The sequence below is a fragment of the Polyodon spathula genome, chromosome 10 (assembly GCF_017654505.1).
Source record: "Polyodon spathula isolate WHYD16114869_AA chromosome 10, ASM1765450v1, whole genome shotgun sequence".
In the NCBI taxonomy this organism is placed as follows: Eukaryota; Metazoa; Chordata; class Actinopteri; order Acipenseriformes; family Polyodontidae; genus Polyodon; species Polyodon spathula.
In genome coordinates, this window is record NC_054543.1 from 37,948,605 (window position 1) to 37,969,408 (window position 20,804).

Below are 20,804 nucleotides of genomic sequence, written 5' to 3' on the forward strand. Positions count from 1 at the left end.
TAATTGAAATGTTTGTCCAGATTGTCATTTCCCCAGAGGTTTCCTCCCTTTCTTCAGTGGCGGGAGTGTTCCTCTTCTCATTTTAGCATGAATTAGAGGGAAATGTTGGCTAGCGATGAAGTCATTGGCCAAATGCAGTTTGGAGAATCAATCTTCTACAGTCCTTGCAGATAGCACAATCTAAAGTCCATGTATGGACTCAGCTTAATGTCATACATTAAAGCAGTGCAAAAAGCAGATAACAAATAAAAGCAACTGCCTTACCGTGCTTTACATTGTTTGATAGAATTTGTAATTTTGATTGACACCACACAGTGGATAAATCTGTTTATTTTTTTTAAATGTTATTGCATGGCACTGTGCTTGTTTTGTTCTTTTTTGTATTATTTATTTCTTTTTTTTATAAATGGGTCATTTACATTTTTGCATATATTAATTTACTGTGCCTTTTTGTATACTGGTATAATAATAATAATAATAATATAATAATAATAATATATAATAATAATAATAATAATAATAATAATAGCTTGCACACACCATTAAGAAAATATGTTACTGTGTCTTTTTTAGCTGAGAGATGCAGAATATAGACATTTTTCAATATGGCACACCTGAATTAATTACTGGTGTTCAAATTAATTACAATGCTCTCTTGTTATTTTGCTATCTCACTAGAAAAAAATGTGGATGTCTATTTCAGCAGGTTAACCTTAAAACAGATATTGGGACTGGCTTATTCAAATCAGTGAATTTCATGAAAAGAAGAGCTGTACTATGAGCAGACTGCTCAATAAAGAGTTGTGTGAAATAAATAGTTTTGCGAATAAAGCCCATAGAATATAAAAAGCAGATTCTATAAGTTAGCATGTATTATTACACAATAAAATAGATTGATAGTGTTGTGATTGATAGTGATAGATAGTGTTGTGTCCAGTGGTTCTGGACTGGTGAAGCACTTGTGCACGGTTTGTGAATATGGCCTAAAAGTTGAGAAGCTGTAGTCTGAACGTGTTGTCTGGGCTGGCTGTATACAAACTCATATTACGTTGTCATCCCATCTTCAGTTTTAGGGAATTTCCGATACTTGGTTAAAAAGTATGGAACATTTTGCATAGTACGTCTGTTGGCATTGTAGAGATGTAACTGTTAAACTTGTTGACGGGTGAAGCATGTTATGTACAACCAGTTATCTGCCTGTGTTTATGTGTTTATATATATATATATATATATATATATATATATATATATATATATATATATATATATATATATTATATATATATATATGTGTGTGTGGGTGTATATATATATATATATATATATATATATATATATATATATATATGTATATATATATATATATATAATATATATATATATATATATATATATATATATATATAATCTTTTCACCTAGGAACCAAGGCATCTTCAATTTGTTGCTGAATTCAGTGACAGTGATGTTTATACATTACTGGCAGGCAGGAAGAAGTACAGGGCGCCAACAGACTACGGATTCTGTATTAAGGTATGTTTACCCAATTTAAACCTGTTATATTCACCATGCATTTGTGTGGCATGGAGATTAAAAACAGATCAGTTACATATTTTCAGAAAAGATAGAGACAATTATATTACAACTGTGCAATACAACAATTTGTGATTTTTAACCTGTGAGTTATTTTTAAAGTAGGACAATTTTAGTGGCGTTTATTCCAACAGGTGTTGTCCTCAGGATATACATTAACCCTAAACAATGCGCTGTGGCCTTGCAGCATAACAAATCGGGAGGAGCCAGGGGCCTGAGACTGCTCTGTGCGGACGAGGAGCGGAGTAGGACCTGCTGGGTGACGGCCATTCGGCTTCTCAAGGTATTAAACTCGTTACTTTGAATTAATATTCCACCATGACAGATCTTTAAGTTCTGAAGACCAAAAAAAATAAAAATAAATCAGTCTTGACTGTTGTAGGTAATAAATAATTCCTACCAGTGATGAATTTGAGACAACGCTTATGCATAATTAAAATGCTGTGCTGTTGTTACACAGCATAATGTATTCCTGTTCGTTTTTTTTTTTTTTTTAAGATTTGTGATTTTTAAACATTGCCTATTTTTGTATTTTTAGTATGGGATGCAGCTGTACCAAAATTTCATTCAACCTCATCGGAAGCAGAAAGTATCACCAGTGGTTTGTACTATATAATGTGTATGGTTTTCTTTTTGAATTTATTTTTTATTATTATTATTACAATTGTGGGGCAATGGGAGTGTGGTAATATTTTAAATATTGATTTGAGTGTGTGCCCTTACCTTGCCATTTTATGTTTTATTCATAAAAAAAAGGTATACTAACATTTAATACAAAGAATGAATCTGCAGTCATGTGCTGGCAAAACTGTTCAATGCCAACAGACTGACAAAACCAGACAATTGGAGGTTTAAATAAGTGACATGCTTTTCCATTACAGTAACTATAACTAGATACATGAGTGCTGCAGTCTTCCCAAAATAGCTTCTTGATCAGCTGTTTTCAGACAACTCATCACAGCGACTTATCTAATAAAAAAAACACACATACTTGATCTAGGGGTTTTGGAGTAAACCCCAAATAGACAAGTGTAACCCATTTTAAATAATACAAAAAAATATGATGACACGTTACTGATACAAAAAAACAAAAAAAAACCCTCTAAATAAAAGGTTGTTTTGGTTACCAGAACAAACATTCAGTTCAAAATTTAAAGAAAATTTCTCAAAGATAATTAGTAACTGGTTACTGGAGTTTTCTCCAGCTGAGCAATTACAAATAAGATGCATGCTTTCCCCTTATTTTGCCACTAGATGGCAATATACTACAACACAAGTATCATTAATGAAATTGTGAATATTTTTTTCAGAGAAGCATTTCAGAAAACTCACTAGTGGCAATGGACTTCTCAGGGCACCAGAGCAGGGTGATAGAAAACCCTACAGAAGCTCTTTCTGTTGCTGTTGAGGAAGGACTTTCCTGGCGGGTATGGCTGACTTTCTTTTAGGGTAGGGCAAACTTACCCTTAAAAACATGTTTGGATGTGTAACCTAACTTCCCTTCAAATGCATTACAAAAATCCAGCTTCAGAAACATGTTTGCATTCCATTGGCATGCTATGCAAGATGTTGTTGAACAGTGTTGTTAAAAACATTCCCTGCTGCCTTTAAAAATTACATATTGAAAAGGCATATTGCAGTATACCATGTTAAAAAAAAAACCATAGTGAAAGCATAGACAAGCATAGACAAGCAAAGCAAGTCTCAGACATAATAAAGCAACGCAAAGACAGTAGTTAACATGGCAAAGCATAATAACTGCAAAGTGTAAGCATGGGGAAATGACATCAAAATGACCATGGTAAACTTTTTTTATAAATAATTAGCCTACCCCCAAGCTGCAAAAGAGGTCCACAAATACCCCATACCCCTGTGAAATTGGTAAGCCAATCCCCCTTTTCAGGACTATTGCATTTCTCCATTATTAATGAAAGGTGTCTTGCCTAATCTTTCAGTATTTAAAATTACTTCTTTACACAGAGGAAAAGCTGTCTACGACTCAATCCACAAGGAGGTCCCTCTACTCAGGGTTCTACTTCAAATTTAGGTCAGTTAATAAAGCAATGTGAAGTATTGTATTTGCTTTAGTTTTAGACATGTTTTATATCAAACTTGAAATGTATTGTTCTCACTATAAATGCATTTTCCATTAGCCCTATATTTGTATCAAGAAATTATATAGTATAACCAGAGTTGTTGTTAAGGTCTGGCAATGGTTTTCAGGAAAGCATTCACAACATAAAACAGGACTAATTTCTTATGTGCTGTATGTTTTGTTTTTGTTTGCCAGTAGAAATGAAACATTACTAACCCAGCACGCTTTAAATAAAAATGTATAGTTTTAAGTTTAGTGTTTTTAAATAAACAAACAATATAACTAGCGCTTCTGGTTTTCAGGTTTTATTTTTGATCACGTGATGTCCCTTCAAACATATTTTGAGCCGATTTCACTTTCTTAATCAAACGCTAATTACCAAAGGGAGTTGTTTCTTTTTATCCTCATATCTTCATTGAGTTCACAAACAACGTGTAATTGATCTCACCTGATTCTGTTTGAACCTACATTTTGCTCTGGATCTAATCGCCGAATTCAGCTTGTTAATTTCCACTGCGTTAGTTTCTAGTAGTGTGGTGCTAATTTAAACAATTAGGTATTCAGTTAAGGCTTAACAACTATTAATTTAAAGGGAGGGAGAGAGATAGATAATAAAAACCAAAAAACTAGAAGCCCTAAATATAACACAATGTTTTTTCCTAATAGTTCTTCACAGAACTCACCCCTGGTTTCATCATAAAATTTCCAGAGATGAAGCTCACAAATTAATTGCACAGCAAGGTCTTATTGATGGGTAAGCAGACTTTGTTTGATGATTTAGGTGGAAATTGTAACAGAATTAAACAATTGTTATGTAGTGCATGTTGTTCTTGGTTAACTCTCGTGATTTTGAAGACATTATCAGGCCTCACAGATTGGTGCTGGGGCCGTTCCCTGTTCTGATAACTTCCTTTTCTCTGAATAGCTCCTTTCACAAGGAACTTAAGTCAGATTCCTAAAGGAACTTTTTTGTAAAATGTGTGCTTCCTCTTAAATAACATGTCCAAATATTTGTTTCCAATTAAGAATGCATTTGAAATCACATTTTCCACATAGCATTGATCTACAATTGATATTCATGTTCTACATTGTCTTTTCCTTAATTAAGCACTTTAACTGTATGTGAGTTTGGCCAACTAATTTCTTCTTAAAATATCTTATTTCACCTTTAATGAATTGTGACAGGCAAGTATGTGTGTGAGTTTAAAATATCTCTGTGTACTTTTATTGTATTTCAGGGTGTTTCTTTTAAGGGACAGCCAAAGTAATCCTAAAACATTTGTTCTGTCATTGTGCCATGCCCAGAAAATAAAGCACTTTCAGATTGTACCTGTAAGTATACAATTAAGCACTATGTAGCACTTAGTGATTAAACAGTTATTCTAATATACAGTGCGATTCTTATATAAAGACAATCAGAAGTTGCATGCCATAGGAAAATCATCCATCCTGAAGAAGTTAGAATTAAGTGCTATTCTGTTGCTGGCACCTATCAATTGGTTTAACATATCGGTCAAACCCTGGCTATGTGTGTTACTCCCATACCTAGTAAAGCTCCTGTTTTTTTTTTTTTTTTTTTTTTTTCTATATACTGTACATTAACCATTCATCTGAATTAACTTGACATGATAATATTCAAACTATCTCACGTCATGGCAACTAAGCTTTTGTGTCAACGCTTTCCCATCCAGTGCAGAATACGTTTTTACAGATTTTCTACAGCTGTACTCCTAATCATCTGTTGGTGACTTCTCTGACACAAAAAGCAAACCAACATAAGCCTAAATATGTTCATAATTGTATGATCTAATGTGGTCGGTTGCTCAATTTGCAAGTTATGACATGCTTGTCTGTTGCATGATGGACTGTGATTTTGGCAGTTGGTAACTTTGTTTTGAATGCATGTTTAAATTATTTTTTTTGTAATTTGTGTAGCTGGAGGAAGATGGAGAGCTGTTCTTCACCCTGGATGACGGTCACACAAGATTTATTGATCTAATCCAGCTTGTGGAGTTTTACCAGCTGAATAAGGGAGTGTTGCCCTGCCAGCTAAAACATCACTGTGCTCGAATTGCTCGAATTGCTCTTTAATCAGGACGTGACATTTCTGAAAAGAACCACAGAAAACTAAAGGCAGTGAAAAAAACTACTTCATTGGAAAGCTTTTAAAATAATTGCGAGTTCTGCACAAAAAAATCAATCAAAACCTCTGTTTATCCAGATGAGTCGATTTTGAGAACAAATTATCATTTACAATGTGCCTTGGACTAAGAAAACATTATGTATTGCAGCCAAATTAGCAATAAGCTGCTGATTTACATGAGCATTTAAGCAAAAGTACAATAACTAAGGCATTATAATATTTATTAAACTATTTGGGGGGGGGGGGGGGGGGGGGGGGGGGGGGGGGGGGGGGGGGGGGGGGGGGGGGGGGGGGTGTGTTTGTGGTGGGGGGGGGGGGGGTGTGGGAGGGGGGGGGGGGGGGGGGGGGGGGGGGGGGGGGGGGGGGGGGGGGGGGGGTGTGAGAAGAGTATGCGAGTGTGCGCTTTTGCCATTAAGATATATTGTAAAGATTTTACAAAGCCCACATCATACATCATCATGTGTTACTATACGCCACATCATGTGTTACTATTTTTAGTAAAGTTGTCTCCCCATCAAGTACAATGGGGCATACTTTTAGTTGTTTAAATCAATTGTTTATTTTTTTTATCAATTAATTATCCCACATTTAAATTGTTAATGTTATGTGTCTATGTGTTCTACTCCATAATAAATGCATTTCCCTCAGTGGGAATTCAGGTCCAGAAAAAAAGGCAACAACAACAATCACAAGCTCAAACTATAGTAAATCTACCTAATATTTGTTACAACCTATTTTATTTTATACAGAAACTACTTAATTCTAATGAACAGGTCAATGCAAAAAAGGAAAAACCAAATCTACATGTTAAAATAACAACACTTTTTTTTTTTTCTTTTGAAATGCATGTTTCATTTTAAAGAGCAGCATAGTTTATATCTTATTATTGAAAGTATCATAACATGCTAACAGAGAATAGTTTGTTGAAATGATTAATGAATGTCCAGAACTGTAATGTTTTTTTATTGTATAAATCAAAGTCAATTTGCACTGTATGTTTTCAGTTTGATTTTTGTTTGTAAATTTATTCAGGATTGAGACGGTTGCACAACTTTATAAAATGTTCTACATTCAAGGATTACCGTATAATCACTGTAGATGACATGTTTGATTTGTTAATTGCACTGTAGTTGGTATACTGGTATCATTTATTACTAACTATACACATTGGCTCTCCGGACTGTCACAATATGCCAAGTAGTCCAATGCTGTTTAGTTCTTTAAATGTATGGTCATGTATTCAATTGCTCACATTTTCATAAATTGATCTAAATGACCTAAAGTTATTGATATGACAATGTAGTACAATAAATTGTGTGTGTGTGTGTGTGTATGTATATATATATATATATATATATATATATATATATATATATATATATATATATATATTTATATATATATATATATATATATATAGTATGTATGTATGTATGTATGTATGTGTGTGTGTGTGTGTGTGGTATTCAAAGAACCTGTTATGACATTATTTCTATGTCCCTATTTTATATATTTTGTTGGCGGTATTTAATCCACAATATGGTATTTAAGGTATCACCTTAAAAACAGTTCAAACACCTGCTACAAGTGATATTTTATAGAACACATGGCCTGCAAAATGTTTAATGAGTTCCTCCCAGTAGGGGAGACTGGTGTGCTTACAAGGGATGAGCCTTGATGGGCTAAATGGCCGTTTTTCATTCTCAGACCTTTCTTATGTTTACAGGATTGTAAAGAATTCCCAGATTAAAAATAATTTTAAAAAATGAAGTCATTGAAAATATTTTTTTTATATTTGTTTTGTTGTAATGTTTTGCTATTCTTCTTAAACTCCTGTGTATACCAATGCATCACTTGTATTATGTATATGTTGCATTAGTAACATTTTCTGTACTGTGTGTGTGTGCATAGAGAGAGTTCACTCTTTTTAGTTCTAAACAATTTAATATTTTATTACATTAAACAGATGTGTGTAATATACCAGCAGTTTTAAGAGACAAATGTACTAAAATACAGCTTTTCAACATCATACTACAATATGAAAGAAGGTCACTAATGAACAAAATAACTTTCCTCCTTTAACGGCAAATTTACTAATGTCTGAAAGTTGGTAATTTAAGTTTCAAGCACTGGGTGGCAGCAGTGTGCTATTAACAGATTTCTCTTTCCCTGACGTCTCCCTATAATAACATGTATTGGCTTACAGCAGTGGTGGCCAATATACCAAACACTGCAATCCATTTTGGTGGATCTCAACGGGCTCTGCGATCCAACAAGAAGCTATGACCAACAGTTATTAGCAAGATTTAATATAATACTAGTGTCTAATATATGAGAGAGCGATAATAAAATAAAACCACAACAAAAATGTAACAAATGCGCAATAAAAGCATTTTTTAATATTGTAGCGATCGTGCAACTGTTTTGTGTACTGTATTTCCACTGTGTTTGTGTACTGTTATTACCGTTGTATTGTGATCCCTCCCTGTCATTTTGTTGTTGTTTGTCTGTGCCCATTGGTTCCATTGTGCGGCTGGGGACCAATGAGATATTTGTTTGCTCTGGCACCCGGTTAGCATAAAGGGGTGGAGCTAGGTTATAAAAGGGTGCTCTGCCACCACTTTGTGTGCATGTGTGTTTGGGGTTTGCAGAGTGAAGCTGTTATAAAATTATAATGCACAATTTTTTTTTCCAACTTCAATAATTTTTAACTGCCTGGTAGCATCGTCCTCAGAATGTGCTGCTTGCCTGTTTATGGTAGCGGGATGGTCTGGCTGACGTTTCTGGATGTATGCCTGTCCGCACATTGCATGCCATTTTGAAGAGCTGTGCTTTAATATAGTTTTATGTTTTAACTTCTGGTTCCCTGTTAAAAATGCAGTCTTGCCATCAGTACCCCTGCATCCTTACAAAACGTTCACATCATGGATGCCAAACTTAAGCCACTGTTGGTTGAACTTGTATGTTCTTTTGCTACAACTGTAAACATGCTGTAACTACATAGCCTTCCTTGAAGTTCCCTGTTCGCATTCATCTTCTGACATGCCTTCATTGCTCAATTCTTGTAAAGACGCTGACATATCTGAATTTTGTTCATCGTGGTTTTCTTTTGAAACCTCTCCAATCACATGAAAATAATTTGTTATTTTCCTCATCTTGATTTGACAAATTTGGATATGAGTAGCCATCGCACTGATAAATCGTTGAAATTGGCAGTGTATGGGATTTGTAGTTTTTAATGTGTGATTAACAGTGGACAGTGGACACCAATAAACTACATTCCCAGAGTGCATTACGATTGAGCTATGAGAGTTTAGATCCGACCTGAGGTGTGTGTTTTTTTTTTTTTTTTTTTTTTTTTTTAATTTCAGCTGAAAAAAATCAACCTTTAGGAATTTCTAGTCACACACATGTGCCTAAATTAAAATTTACATTTGCACAAGCACTTTCTCTCATATGGTACTGTACAACACAAGAGGATCTCCCAAACAGCCATGGAATTACTGCAAAAGATTTGACACAAGAATTGAGAGAAGATGGTCAAGAAATTCACGAGCGAATAATATCTTAACGAGATGAATGTCCATGGGCAAAAACCAAGATGCAAAACTTTATTAAAAACAACACACAAAGGAAAGTTTGTACTTGAAGTCTAATGATTTCTGGTCAGATGAATCCAAAATATAACTTTTTTTCACCAAGAAACCAACAATACGTTTGGATGAAGAGAGGAGAATAATTGAAAGTTCCTCATGCCCAGTGTTAAACACGATGGAGGTTATGTGATGGTATGGGCTTGTTTTATTTCCTCAGGCACTGGTGACCTTTCTATTGTAGAAGGATCAATGAATGCTGCAAAATATCAAGACATTTTGCACTCTCATTTGCTACCCAGTGCTAGAAGGCTTATTGGACGGTAGTTTGTATTCCAGTAGGATAATAACCCTGAGGATTCTGTGAAGTCTACAAAGAAATTTCTGCAAAATGGAAGATTGCAGTTGTTGGATTGGCCATCTCAGTCCCGGACTTGAATCCCGTTGCGATGTTATGGATTGACTTGAAGGCTGCTGTGCAAAAAGGAAACCAAAGTCAATTACAGAACTCAAAGCTGTATTTGTTGAAGAATGGGCAAAAATATCTTTGGAAAGATGCCAGGAATGCCACCCCCCCCCCCCCCCCCCCAATTCTCTCTCTCTCTATATATATTTTTTACATAACGTCAGTTGGAGTAGATCCACACATGCCGTGATTTATCTACCGTATTCCTTCGAATTTAAGACTCCCTCAAATGTAAGATGCAGCCCAAATTTTCCACCCTCAATTTGAGGGAAAAATAAAACATCAGATAAATATGCATTTACAAAGCTGCAATCTCAATTATGCTGTTGTATCGTACAAAACTGGCATGATACAGAACTCATTTATTGTGCTGTGCACCGTATAATACTTAAGACAGCATCTCTCTTGTACTTTCACCACACTGACTTGCAGCATCACACATAGACGGGATGGACTGCATTTAAATAACAAGGGAACTAGTCTACTTGGAGAAAAGATCCTCGAGCAGGTTCGGAAGCATTTAAACTAGAAAGGAAGGGGGGAGAAATCAACAAAAAAAAAGAAGGGAGACCGCATCAAAACAAGAACAACAACTCAGGTAAGACAACCATTAAATGTATTTATCTAAATGCTAGAAGTATCAGAAACAAAATTCTAGAACTTGAAGCTACTGCACTAACAGGTAACTATGATGTGATAGGTGTTACAGAAACGTGGTTATCTGAGAGTGATGGGGACGAATATAATATTTGTGGGTATACACTGTATAGGAAAGACAGGCAGGACAGAAGAGGAGGAGGGGTAGCGCTATACATAAGAAACAGTCTTGAAGCCCAGGTGTTAAACCTGGACAAAGAAAATAAAACCGAATCAATATGGGTCAGAATAACAGACAAAAATTCAAAAGGCATAATAATAGGAGCATGCTATAGACCGCCAGATTCAGACGGTGAGCACAATAATCTGTTATACAATGACATTAGAAATGTGTGTAGCAAAGGAGAAGCCATACTAATGGGGGATTTCAACTTCCCCCATATAAAATGGGAAAACCCGGTGGGTAGCGCGAAGGATGAAATAGAAATGGTGGAAATGACAAATGACTGCTTCCTAACACAATTTGTGAAGGCACCCACTAGAGGGGAGGCATGCCTTGATTTAGTCTTTTCAAATAACGAAGATAGAATAACTAAAACAGAGGTCAGAGAACCACTGGCAAACTCAGACCACAACATGGTCTCATTTGAAGTGTTTTTTAAATCCTCAAAAGTAAAGACTAAAGCTAAGGTTTACAATTTTAGAAAAGCAAACTATGAAGGCATGAAACAGAGACTAACAGAAGTAGATTGGAGTAAAATAGAGAAAACACCCACAGAAGAAGGATGGTTGTTCTTCAAAAACGTAGTACTAGAGGCGCAAAACAATTATATCCCTAAAGTAGACAAATCTAAATGTAAAACTAAATTGCCAAAATGGTTTAATAGATCAATTAAAAAAAATATTCAGCGAAAAAAGGCACTTTACAGAGCATTAAAAAAGGACCAAAAAGAAAGTACACAGAAAGAGTACACAGAACTGCAAATGCAAGTCAAAAAGGAAGTTAGAAAGGCCAAGAGAGAAATAGAAATGAACATTGCTAAGGGAGCTAAAACCAATTCCAAAATGTTTTTCCAATATTACAACAGCAAGAGAACATTCAAAGAGGAGATTAAATGTTTAAGAGATACAAATGGCAAAATCGTAGAGGAAGAAAAAAAAATAGCAAATATGTTAAATGATTACTTTTCACAAGTTTTTACAAAGGAAGATACTGACAACATGCCCCACATGTCATCCAGTTCCTATCCAGTTTTAAATAACTTTAGCATAACTGAGGCAGAAGTGTTAAAGGGACTAGGAGCTCTTAAAATAAACAAATCCCCTGGGCCGGATGAGATCCTCCCAGTAGTACTCAAAGAAATGAAAGAAGTTATTTACAAACCGCTAACCAAGATCATGCAGCAGTCTCTTGACACAGGGGTGGTACCGACAGACTGGAAAATTGCAAACGTAATACCGATCCACAAAAAGGGAAACAAAACTGAACCAGGTAACTACAGACCAGTAAGCCTGACTTCTATTATATGCAAACTTATGGAAACTATAATAAGAGCCAAAATGGAAAATTACCTATATGGTAACAGGGTACTGGGAGACAGTCAACATGGTTTTAGGAAAGGGAGATCGTGCCTAACTAACTTGCTTGATTTTTTTGAGGATGCAACATCGATAATGGATAATTGCAAAGCATATGACATGGTTTATTTAGATTTCCAGAAAGCTTTTGACAAAGTCCCGCACAAAAGATTAATTCTCAAACTGAACGCAGTTGGGATTCAAGGAAACACATGTACATGGATTAGGGAGTGGTTAACTTGTAGAAAACAGAAAGTACTGATTAGAGGAAAAACCTCAGAATGGAGTGTGGTAACCAGCGGTGTACCACAGGGATCAGTATTAGGTCCTCTGCTATTCCTAATCTACATTAATGATTTAGATTCTGGTATAGTAAGCAAACTTGTTAAATTTGCAGACGACACAAAAGTAGGAGGAGTGGCAAACACTGTTGCAGCAGCAAAGGTCATTCAAAATGATCTAGACAAGATTCAGAACTGGGCAGATACATGGCAAATGACATTTAATAGAGAAAAGTGTAAGGTACTGCACGCAGGAAATAAAAATGTACATTATAAATATCATATGGGAGATATTGAAATTGGAGAAGGAATCTATGAAAAAGACCTAGGAGTTTTTGTTGACTCAGAAATGTCTTCATCTAGACAATGTGGGGAAGCTATAAAAAAGGCTAACAAGATACTCGGATACATTGTGAAAAGTGTTGAATTTAAATCAAGGGAAGTAATGTTAAAACTGTACAATGCACTTGTAAGACCTCATCTTGAATATTGTGTGCAGTTCTGGTCACCTCGCTATAAAAAAGATATTGCTGCTCTAGAAAGAGTGCAAAGAAGAGCGACCAGAATTATTCCGGGCTTAAAAGGCATGTCATATGCAGACAGGCTAAAAGAATTGAATCTGTTCAGTCTTGAACAAAGAAGACTACGTGGCGACCTAATTCAAGCATTCAAAATTCTAAAAGGTATTGACAGTGTCGACGCAAGGGACTTTTTCAGCCTGAAAAAAGAAACAAGGACCAGGGGTCACAAATGGAGTTTAGAAAAAGGGGCATTCAGAACAGAAAATAGGAGGCACTTTTTTACACAGAGAATTGTGAGGGTCTGGAATCAACTCCCCAGTAATGTTGTTGAAGCTGACACCCTGGGATCCTTCAAGAAGCTGCTTGATGAGATTTTGGGATCAATAAGCTACTAACAACCAAACGAGCAAGATGGGCCGAATGGCCTCCTCTCGTTTGTAAACTTTCTTATGTTCTTATGTTCATCCTGGCAACAGCAAGCATGACACAACACTCCACGGCATCAGGCAACAAGTAACCTAGCAACCACAACAGCACTGAGCATTGCTGGGCATCTCGAAACATACATGGTCTGATCAGCTTTCCGATCTGTCCAAGCTGGTACTGTTTGTTAGATATATAAATATTTCTCTTGGAATTCCTCAGGAAGCTTGGTTTATTTTTTTTTCTCAGCAGTCAGTTACATTACTGCTTGTATAGTTAGGCAGACTCCTTTATTACCTTTTCTCGGGAGTCCGTCACATTGCTGTTTGTGTAATCGAGTAGTCACATCTTTTGTTGGTGATTTTTAATACACACGTTACTATTTAAGACGCAGGCTATTTTTGAGAAGCAAAAAATGATTAAAAGAGCGTGTCTTAAATTTGAAGGAATATGGTAGTTAACTTGGAGAACACAGTGACACAATACAACATGTCTATACTGTTGAAGCCTATGTGTGCTATGAAATCAATTCATATGAAACACAACATGTAAAGAGAATAAACAAATAGATCAGTCACAGCGTGTGCAATGTAAGCCTTCGTCCTCCAGAAAGAGGACCATGATACGCAGTGCCGCTGCACCGAGCATGTCTTCAGACATGTTTTCCGTGTGGTAGCAAATAGTTGCCTTCATATCCGCTAACTCAGTAGATCTTTGATTCGAAATAATCACCAGAAATGAACAATGTTTTCTGCACAGTCAAAACCACTCAGTCACTATATTATAATTATTCTTCGTTGGCGCTTTGAAAAAATATGATGCAATTATGAATTGTACAGTTAAGTCACATGTGATATGCAAATGTGGGTTTCAGCAGTGCCCCCTATGGGCTTTTTTTTTTTTTTGTTCCCATGAATTGTTCTGTCAGACCAAAAATGCAGCACTCTACATTGGGTAGATATGCCACAGCATGTATGCATATACCCCAAGCAACTTTAAGACGTTCTTGTATGATGCCCTTGAATATTGAAAGTTGTATTATTCATTTACTGTAATTATCCCTTAAAAAGTCGAGCCTGTTTCACTATTTATTCATTGTAACAAAAAAACTGTAGTATTGCATATGATTTTGACATTTACTTTCCCACAAATATAATCTTGAAGAAATAAAAAAATGAAAATATTCCTTGTGCAGTATAATATATAGTAATAATGCAAATATATATCAAGTTTATGCTGTAAGTATTGAGTGCTTATATCAGTCTTGATGATAAGTTGGAACACAGTACGTAAACAGCATGACCTATAGTAGGAGCCATTTATTAAAAAAAAAGCTTTACAGGAGGGATCATTAAACCAGAAAGTTATTATAAAATAATATATATGTTTCGATAAGCCTGCACATCAATTTTTAAATTTATAGCATAAGGCATTTTAATTTCTGCGACAAAGAAACAGCTGTTAATGCAAACATTCTAAATAAATCCTGGTGTTTTAAAAGATGACCAACTGCATTCTCTTTATCATTCATTTTACTTACAACTGAAGCTTCTTTTTTTCTTCTTTTTTTTTTTTCTTTTTTTTTACATTTTCATTGTTGTATGTACCAATTCTTACCAGATTGCGTTCTCCTTGGGTGATGTTTTCATGTACAGCCTTCTTTAACAAAACAAAAGTGTAAGATAGCAGAAACTGTATAGACTTCATGTTTTATTAGGTGTACTTCTAAAACAAGTAAATAATAGCAATCACTTAAATATAACACCTATGTCCTGTGTCCAAAGACTTCACTCAAATGGATATATGACAATTATGTCTTGCAGGGATATTTTGTTTATTTACTTATTGTTTATTTTATTTTATTTTTTTGCATTCCCTCTCACTTTTTTGTAGACACAGATATAGATTTGTTGCTTTCAGGCACTTAATAATTATGTATGCATTGTGCATCTTGCACATGTTAGTTTTAGTTATTGTATTCTTTCATGAGTTGTTTTATATCTAATGTTGCCAGTAGAGAATGTGAATCATAGGAATTTCATTTAAAAATATGTGGATGAGACTATAAAAATTAGCAAATAGCTATCTGTCTAAGAGTGTATAACACTGCCTGGCTGGAGTTTGTGCAAAAGCAGAGGGCTAAGGAGGGTAAAGAAAGGAAGCAACTCACCCAAATTGTATTTTTCTCTTCAATGATAAATTTAAATCCTTGATAAAGGATCTAATACAAAACTGTGAATGTAGAGAATATTTTTCCTTTTCCAATTCTGTGACTAAGAGAAGTCTCCTTCGTACTGTTAACAAAATAATGCATTCCAGTGAAAACAAAGGAAGATGTTTTCTAAAACCTGGAAAGAGAGAACTAACCATATATACAACAATGGGTTGTGCTCATCCATCTGTCTTTCACTTGGTGAGCATTTTAATTGCCTTGAATGTTCACGAATTTTCATTTACAATAAACTCCTGGGCTCCTATTGACATTTAGAATATATGCATTTGGGTGTAGTCCAATAAGTTGTTGAATTTATTCAAATGTATTAGCTTCATATCCTACTGTATATGTGTTTACAAATATTAAATCTATACATTGATATAATACAAGATTATGAGGACCCTTTAAAGGAATCCAGCTGAGTTGTTTTTGCACTTTCACACAGACTAACAGTATGAGAAGTGTTCTTTAATAGTATTTCATAGTTTTACATTGTACACTTTCATACAGTTTTATCATATTCAAAACAACAAGAAATATAGCACAACCATGTTTTACATGTATCCTGAAAACCAAGGGTTATTTAAGATGTTGCTGATTCATGTTAACACTTAAAACCAGCATAGTATTCTCTCTTTAAAAAAGAATAAGGTATTTGTTTAATCCAGCCAATATCATATTATATTGAATGCAGACTACTTGAGAAGTAGTGCTACCTCATTCTTTATCCCCATTGCACAAGTATGTGCTGCAGAATAAATACATTTGGTTTATATTGCCCTTTTCACCTTGTCACATGATTTTTAAAACTGCGGCACCAAGTGAACTACAGTACTTGGAGGATGCCTCCAGCCATTAATATAACAATGACTTATAGACCACCGTGCTTTGGCATTAGGAATGAGACAGCAGGACTCTTATTCTGATTCCACAATAAGCTCAAAGTCTAAAATGTCGTCTTTGCTGTTTTATTCACCAATCTCAGCTGGCCACAAAAGTTAATTGCTGTGACAGGCCCTGATTTCATATTACTATTAGCTGCAATCACTGGAAACACCAGTTTTACTCCAGAGACATGAATGATTTCTGCCAGGAAAATGAAATTGTAACCTTTAGTACTTGAAGAACAGCTATAGTCAAAACTATGTATATAAAATGTACCTGTGAATGAATATGAAAAAAAGAGGATCAAGGGTACCACCATTCAACATGGGTCTCCATGACATGAACAAATCAGTCAATAGTAAGTTGATGTACCTCAATAACATTTCATCACACTTCACGTTAACTTGTGCTCAATAAGATGATGTTTGGCTTCACTGTTTTATTTATATATATATATATATATATATATATATATATATATATATATATATATATATATATATAAGGATCTATTCAGTTGATCTATACAGTGGTATATCTAAATATCGCCATGATTAGATCACTGAAATCAGATAATTTGATACACGTAGATTATGTGTAACAGTGCATGTACGTTGTTGCAAAATTTAAATCTACAGCCTTTTGGATCAATTTAATCCATCACAGGCCACACCTTAATACAAACACTTTGCCTAAGGGTGATGTTCAAAAATAGAAATAAGGAATAGAAAGTAAATTGACCTGGTAAATCAATTGAAAAGCTACATGGGTTACAAGCCTCTTAGCTGATTTCTGCTGTTTGTAAAGAGCTACATCTCTATGTGTTCCACATGAGCAGACTTAAAAAGAACTACAAAGGAACATGCTCAGTAGAGCATTCTAAATGGTTTGTTAAAGCTTCAACAATTACTTTTTCTTGGAAATTTCCTTTTTGTGTTCATACCCTGAATGGCTGCAGGTGGATGGCTGCATCCTGAGCCATTCCAAAAAAAAAAAAAAAGGCATAATATGACAATAATGACGTCAAAAAGTGATCATTCGTCTAGAGGAAAATATACTTGAGCTTTGACCACTTCGACTCCTCAAAACCATCACTTTCAATTCAAACACAAAATATCTCGTTTTCAATCACTCGACAAAACCCACAATACAGAAATGTTCATTAATGCTCAACAAAATGAAATATGTTAAAAAAATTATGTAAAGCTGGTACATTCATGTCTCAGAGAAAATGGAGAGGAACGGGAAATTAACACAAGGCAAAAGCAATTATCCAAATAAAACTTAAGCAGTAATGAATAATGACATAGAACGTGTGTACAGCACTGAAACACTATGTGTAAAAAAAAACCAAAACAACTGTACTACTGAACCTCATATTTTTTCATATTATCACATCCATGTATTATAAAAAATAATAGATTGGCCTCTTCAGAGAGTTACAGGAAAACAATTGCATCGCTGGTTTCTGTGACAGTTTCTAAATTATTAGAACTTCGGTGTCGTAATTTATGATGTCACAGAAACCCTAGATAGAATTATTTTCACTGAAGCACATCTATTTTATATATATATATATATATATATATATATATATATATATATATATATATATATATTCTCCTATTGTCGATATATGACTATTGCTATCCTGACTATTGCTATCCATTGCTTTAAGATTACTGCTCAATCTGGCTACTGGACGGCAGTAAATCCCAGGCTTTGTTAATTACAAGGCTAACATATTCACTCATCTAATAATGGATATGGTTTGCAATTTCAAATTTTAAAAATCAATTACTGGAAGTAATTCTCCATTAAGTCACAAGAGAGTCATTAAGTCTCAAAAGACAAAACATGCTGTATGTATAAGTGTCAAAAGCTCTATTTTTACCAACCACGAGGGAACTGATTCTGTTTCATTTCTATGCATTTATTCTACCTCATTCTTATGCAAACTATCTCATTTAGAGCAGGAAGATTGCATGTGAGATTATAAAACACAATCTAAATACCTTACTTGAATGCAGGAAAGAGTGTGTGTATAAAATGACAGGAACATTTTTTTATTGCATTAACAACATTCTGATATATCAATGAAAAATATAAGATATGAATCTAGACTTTATTACGTTATTAAATACACTATTTACTGTTTTTTGGAACAGTTTTTTTTTTTTCATGCTTTGTATTTATCGGAACCCTTTACATTGTTTAATACAAAGAAGACCCACACATTGAAGACCTAGAGTCTCCAGTTGCTCACCTAGTAAGAGCACAGTACCAGGTGAATCATTTGACCAGGGTTTGAATCCTGCTCTCGTCAAGTTTCCGATCTTGGGAACCACAGGGAGTGCTGCGTTTACCTTTGCATTCCTGCTGGGTAAGAGCTGTCAGGCATCATCGGGGAGACTTCCCAGGCTGGGCCCTAGCCTCCAGGGTTCAGTAGCTTCAAAATATCTATTGCTTAGGTTTGGAGGGTGAAAGAGAAATTAGCTTAACAGCAGGAATTAATGTCTCGTTATTTTTCTGTGCTCTTGATTGGTAAATGGATGGCAGAGGTGTGGCAAGAAGCTGTACAGATTCTTCATAAAGAACTGCAAATGTGTATGTTCTGCCACTAAACTGTTAGTGTTTATTTATTTATTTAATTATTTATTTTCCTAGGAATTTAAGACAGACTTAGTATAGCACAGCATACAGGTTTAAATGCATTGTCCTTTGATTCTTTAGCTATCGTTATTCCTTTTACAGCTCTGTTACGGGTAATTACCCTGCAGACAATAAGTATGGATTTCATTGCATTTTGAATAGCAGACGTCTGCAATACAATTTTGATTTCTTAATAGATATTCTGATCACCCAAGGACAAACATTGGTTCCCTTTTGAAATTGTCAGAATGCTGTATTTAGGCAGCTAGATAAAAAAAAAAAAAAATAGCTTGTTAGTGCAAACAAGTACATATAAAGAAAGGGTTGAGAAAGTTGATCAAGGTTTTACAGATTGAATACCTTTGAAAGAACAATGACGTCACCATGTTTTATATCTTTTTGCTTAGGAGGGGGAGTCAGATAGTTTTTTATGCGTCACAGTGTGAGATTTTTTAATGAATAAAACATTCAGCTACAAAAAATAAATAAATGTGTATTTCTGGGAAGTGTATCATTAAATGAAAAACAAGTATCAGATGTAATTCTAAAACACAGTGTTAATATTTAATTTAATGCACTAACAGTTGAATAGAATGCTTTGATATAGGTGGGTCTAGGTGGAAAAAATAAAGTCGCTAATAGTATTGTAACATCAAAAAGTGCTCTTCGGTATTTAAATGCAATGTAGTTGTTAATGTATTTGTCTATTATTACCCGTTTATTAATCAGACTATCCTTATTGTAAGCACATGTCAAAAGCTATCAGTACTGTGTAACACTTAACATTACATGTCTCTAATTACTGTGTATTTGCATAGTAATTACATGGTATTATGTATAGTTGCAAGGTACTTATTGTATAAATCGTTTTGCATTTACCACATTAAGTACATTGTAAGTATGCATAATAACATTATCTGTAGGTACACATGTGTTTACTAAGTAACTACTATGTAAATACACAGTAATTGGAAACACGTTGTGTAAAGTGTTACTCTAATCGGTTTAAGGAAGCCTTCAATATCTATATTCCAGCTCCAGAAACTTTTACTATCACTAAAAAATAAAATGTATAGAGGTGTTTGGAGGATATTTACTGTACTCCAAACCACTGTTAGCACAATTAAGAACAAACAATTCTTCATCGCAACCGGACTAGTGATAATATTGCTTATGCTAACAATAATTGATTTTAATGTTTTGAGTATCACTTCAACGCTCAATCATAAGATTACCAAACAAAACAAAACTAAAACTAAAATAATAATTTTTCTGAAAAAATTGCACATACTGCATTGTGTTCTACAAGCTCGGCAAATCATAACACGCTTTCAGTGAAAAGTCAAATGTCCTTCCCATCTCCATCTGAATGAAACTTTTATCAAGGTAATAATAACTCTCAGAGATGTCTTGCATTATAAAAATCTGAGCATCAGTTTAAGAGAATGTTGGGGGGAAAAATATACCTGTTATTAATAAGAAAAGGAGATTATTCCTGCAGACCAGCTATGTACGTTATGGCTCAGTTCACTTTATGTTTTCTGTGTTCTAACATGCAAATCATATGCTTTTTCCTGAAATTGTTGTCTCAAAAAAAAAGAGGGGGGACGACTTATACACTGTTTTTTATGGTAATAACAATGTATTTTTATAATTAGTCTATGTTGTATTTCAACACCATGTCAATTACCAGATCTCTCATGTTACAAATGCTGTTGTAATACGGATGATTTTCTAATACAGGAATTATCTAGGATAGTATGT

At 34.6% G+C, this 20,804-nt stretch overlaps 1 protein-coding gene across 3 annotated transcripts in view; it reads left to right on the top strand.

Annotated features, from left to right (window-relative positions):
- LOC121322260 (growth factor receptor-bound protein 14-like) overlaps nucleotides 1–6,077 on the top strand; it is a 44,086-nt gene extending 38,009 nt beyond the window's left edge. For all 3 annotated transcript variants that reach the window (XM_041261955.1, XM_041261957.1, XM_041261956.1), the window contains 8 exons: nucleotides 1,421–1,531; nucleotides 1,779–1,874; nucleotides 2,130–2,192; nucleotides 2,902–3,018; nucleotides 3,572–3,638; nucleotides 4,353–4,440; nucleotides 4,925–5,018; nucleotides 5,622–6,077. In XM_041261955.1, the coding sequence (XP_041117889.1) occupies nucleotides 1,421–1,531; nucleotides 1,779–1,874; nucleotides 2,130–2,192; nucleotides 2,902–3,018; nucleotides 3,572–3,638; nucleotides 4,353–4,440; nucleotides 4,925–5,018; nucleotides 5,622–5,777 (792 nt within the window). In that variant the 3' untranslated portion in view covers nucleotides 5,778–6,077. The remainder of the gene's footprint in view (nucleotides 1–1,420; nucleotides 1,532–1,778; nucleotides 1,875–2,129; nucleotides 2,193–2,901; nucleotides 3,019–3,571; nucleotides 3,639–4,352; nucleotides 4,441–4,924; nucleotides 5,019–5,621) is intronic.
- The last annotated feature ends 14,727 nt before the right edge of the window (nucleotides 6,078–20,804 follow it).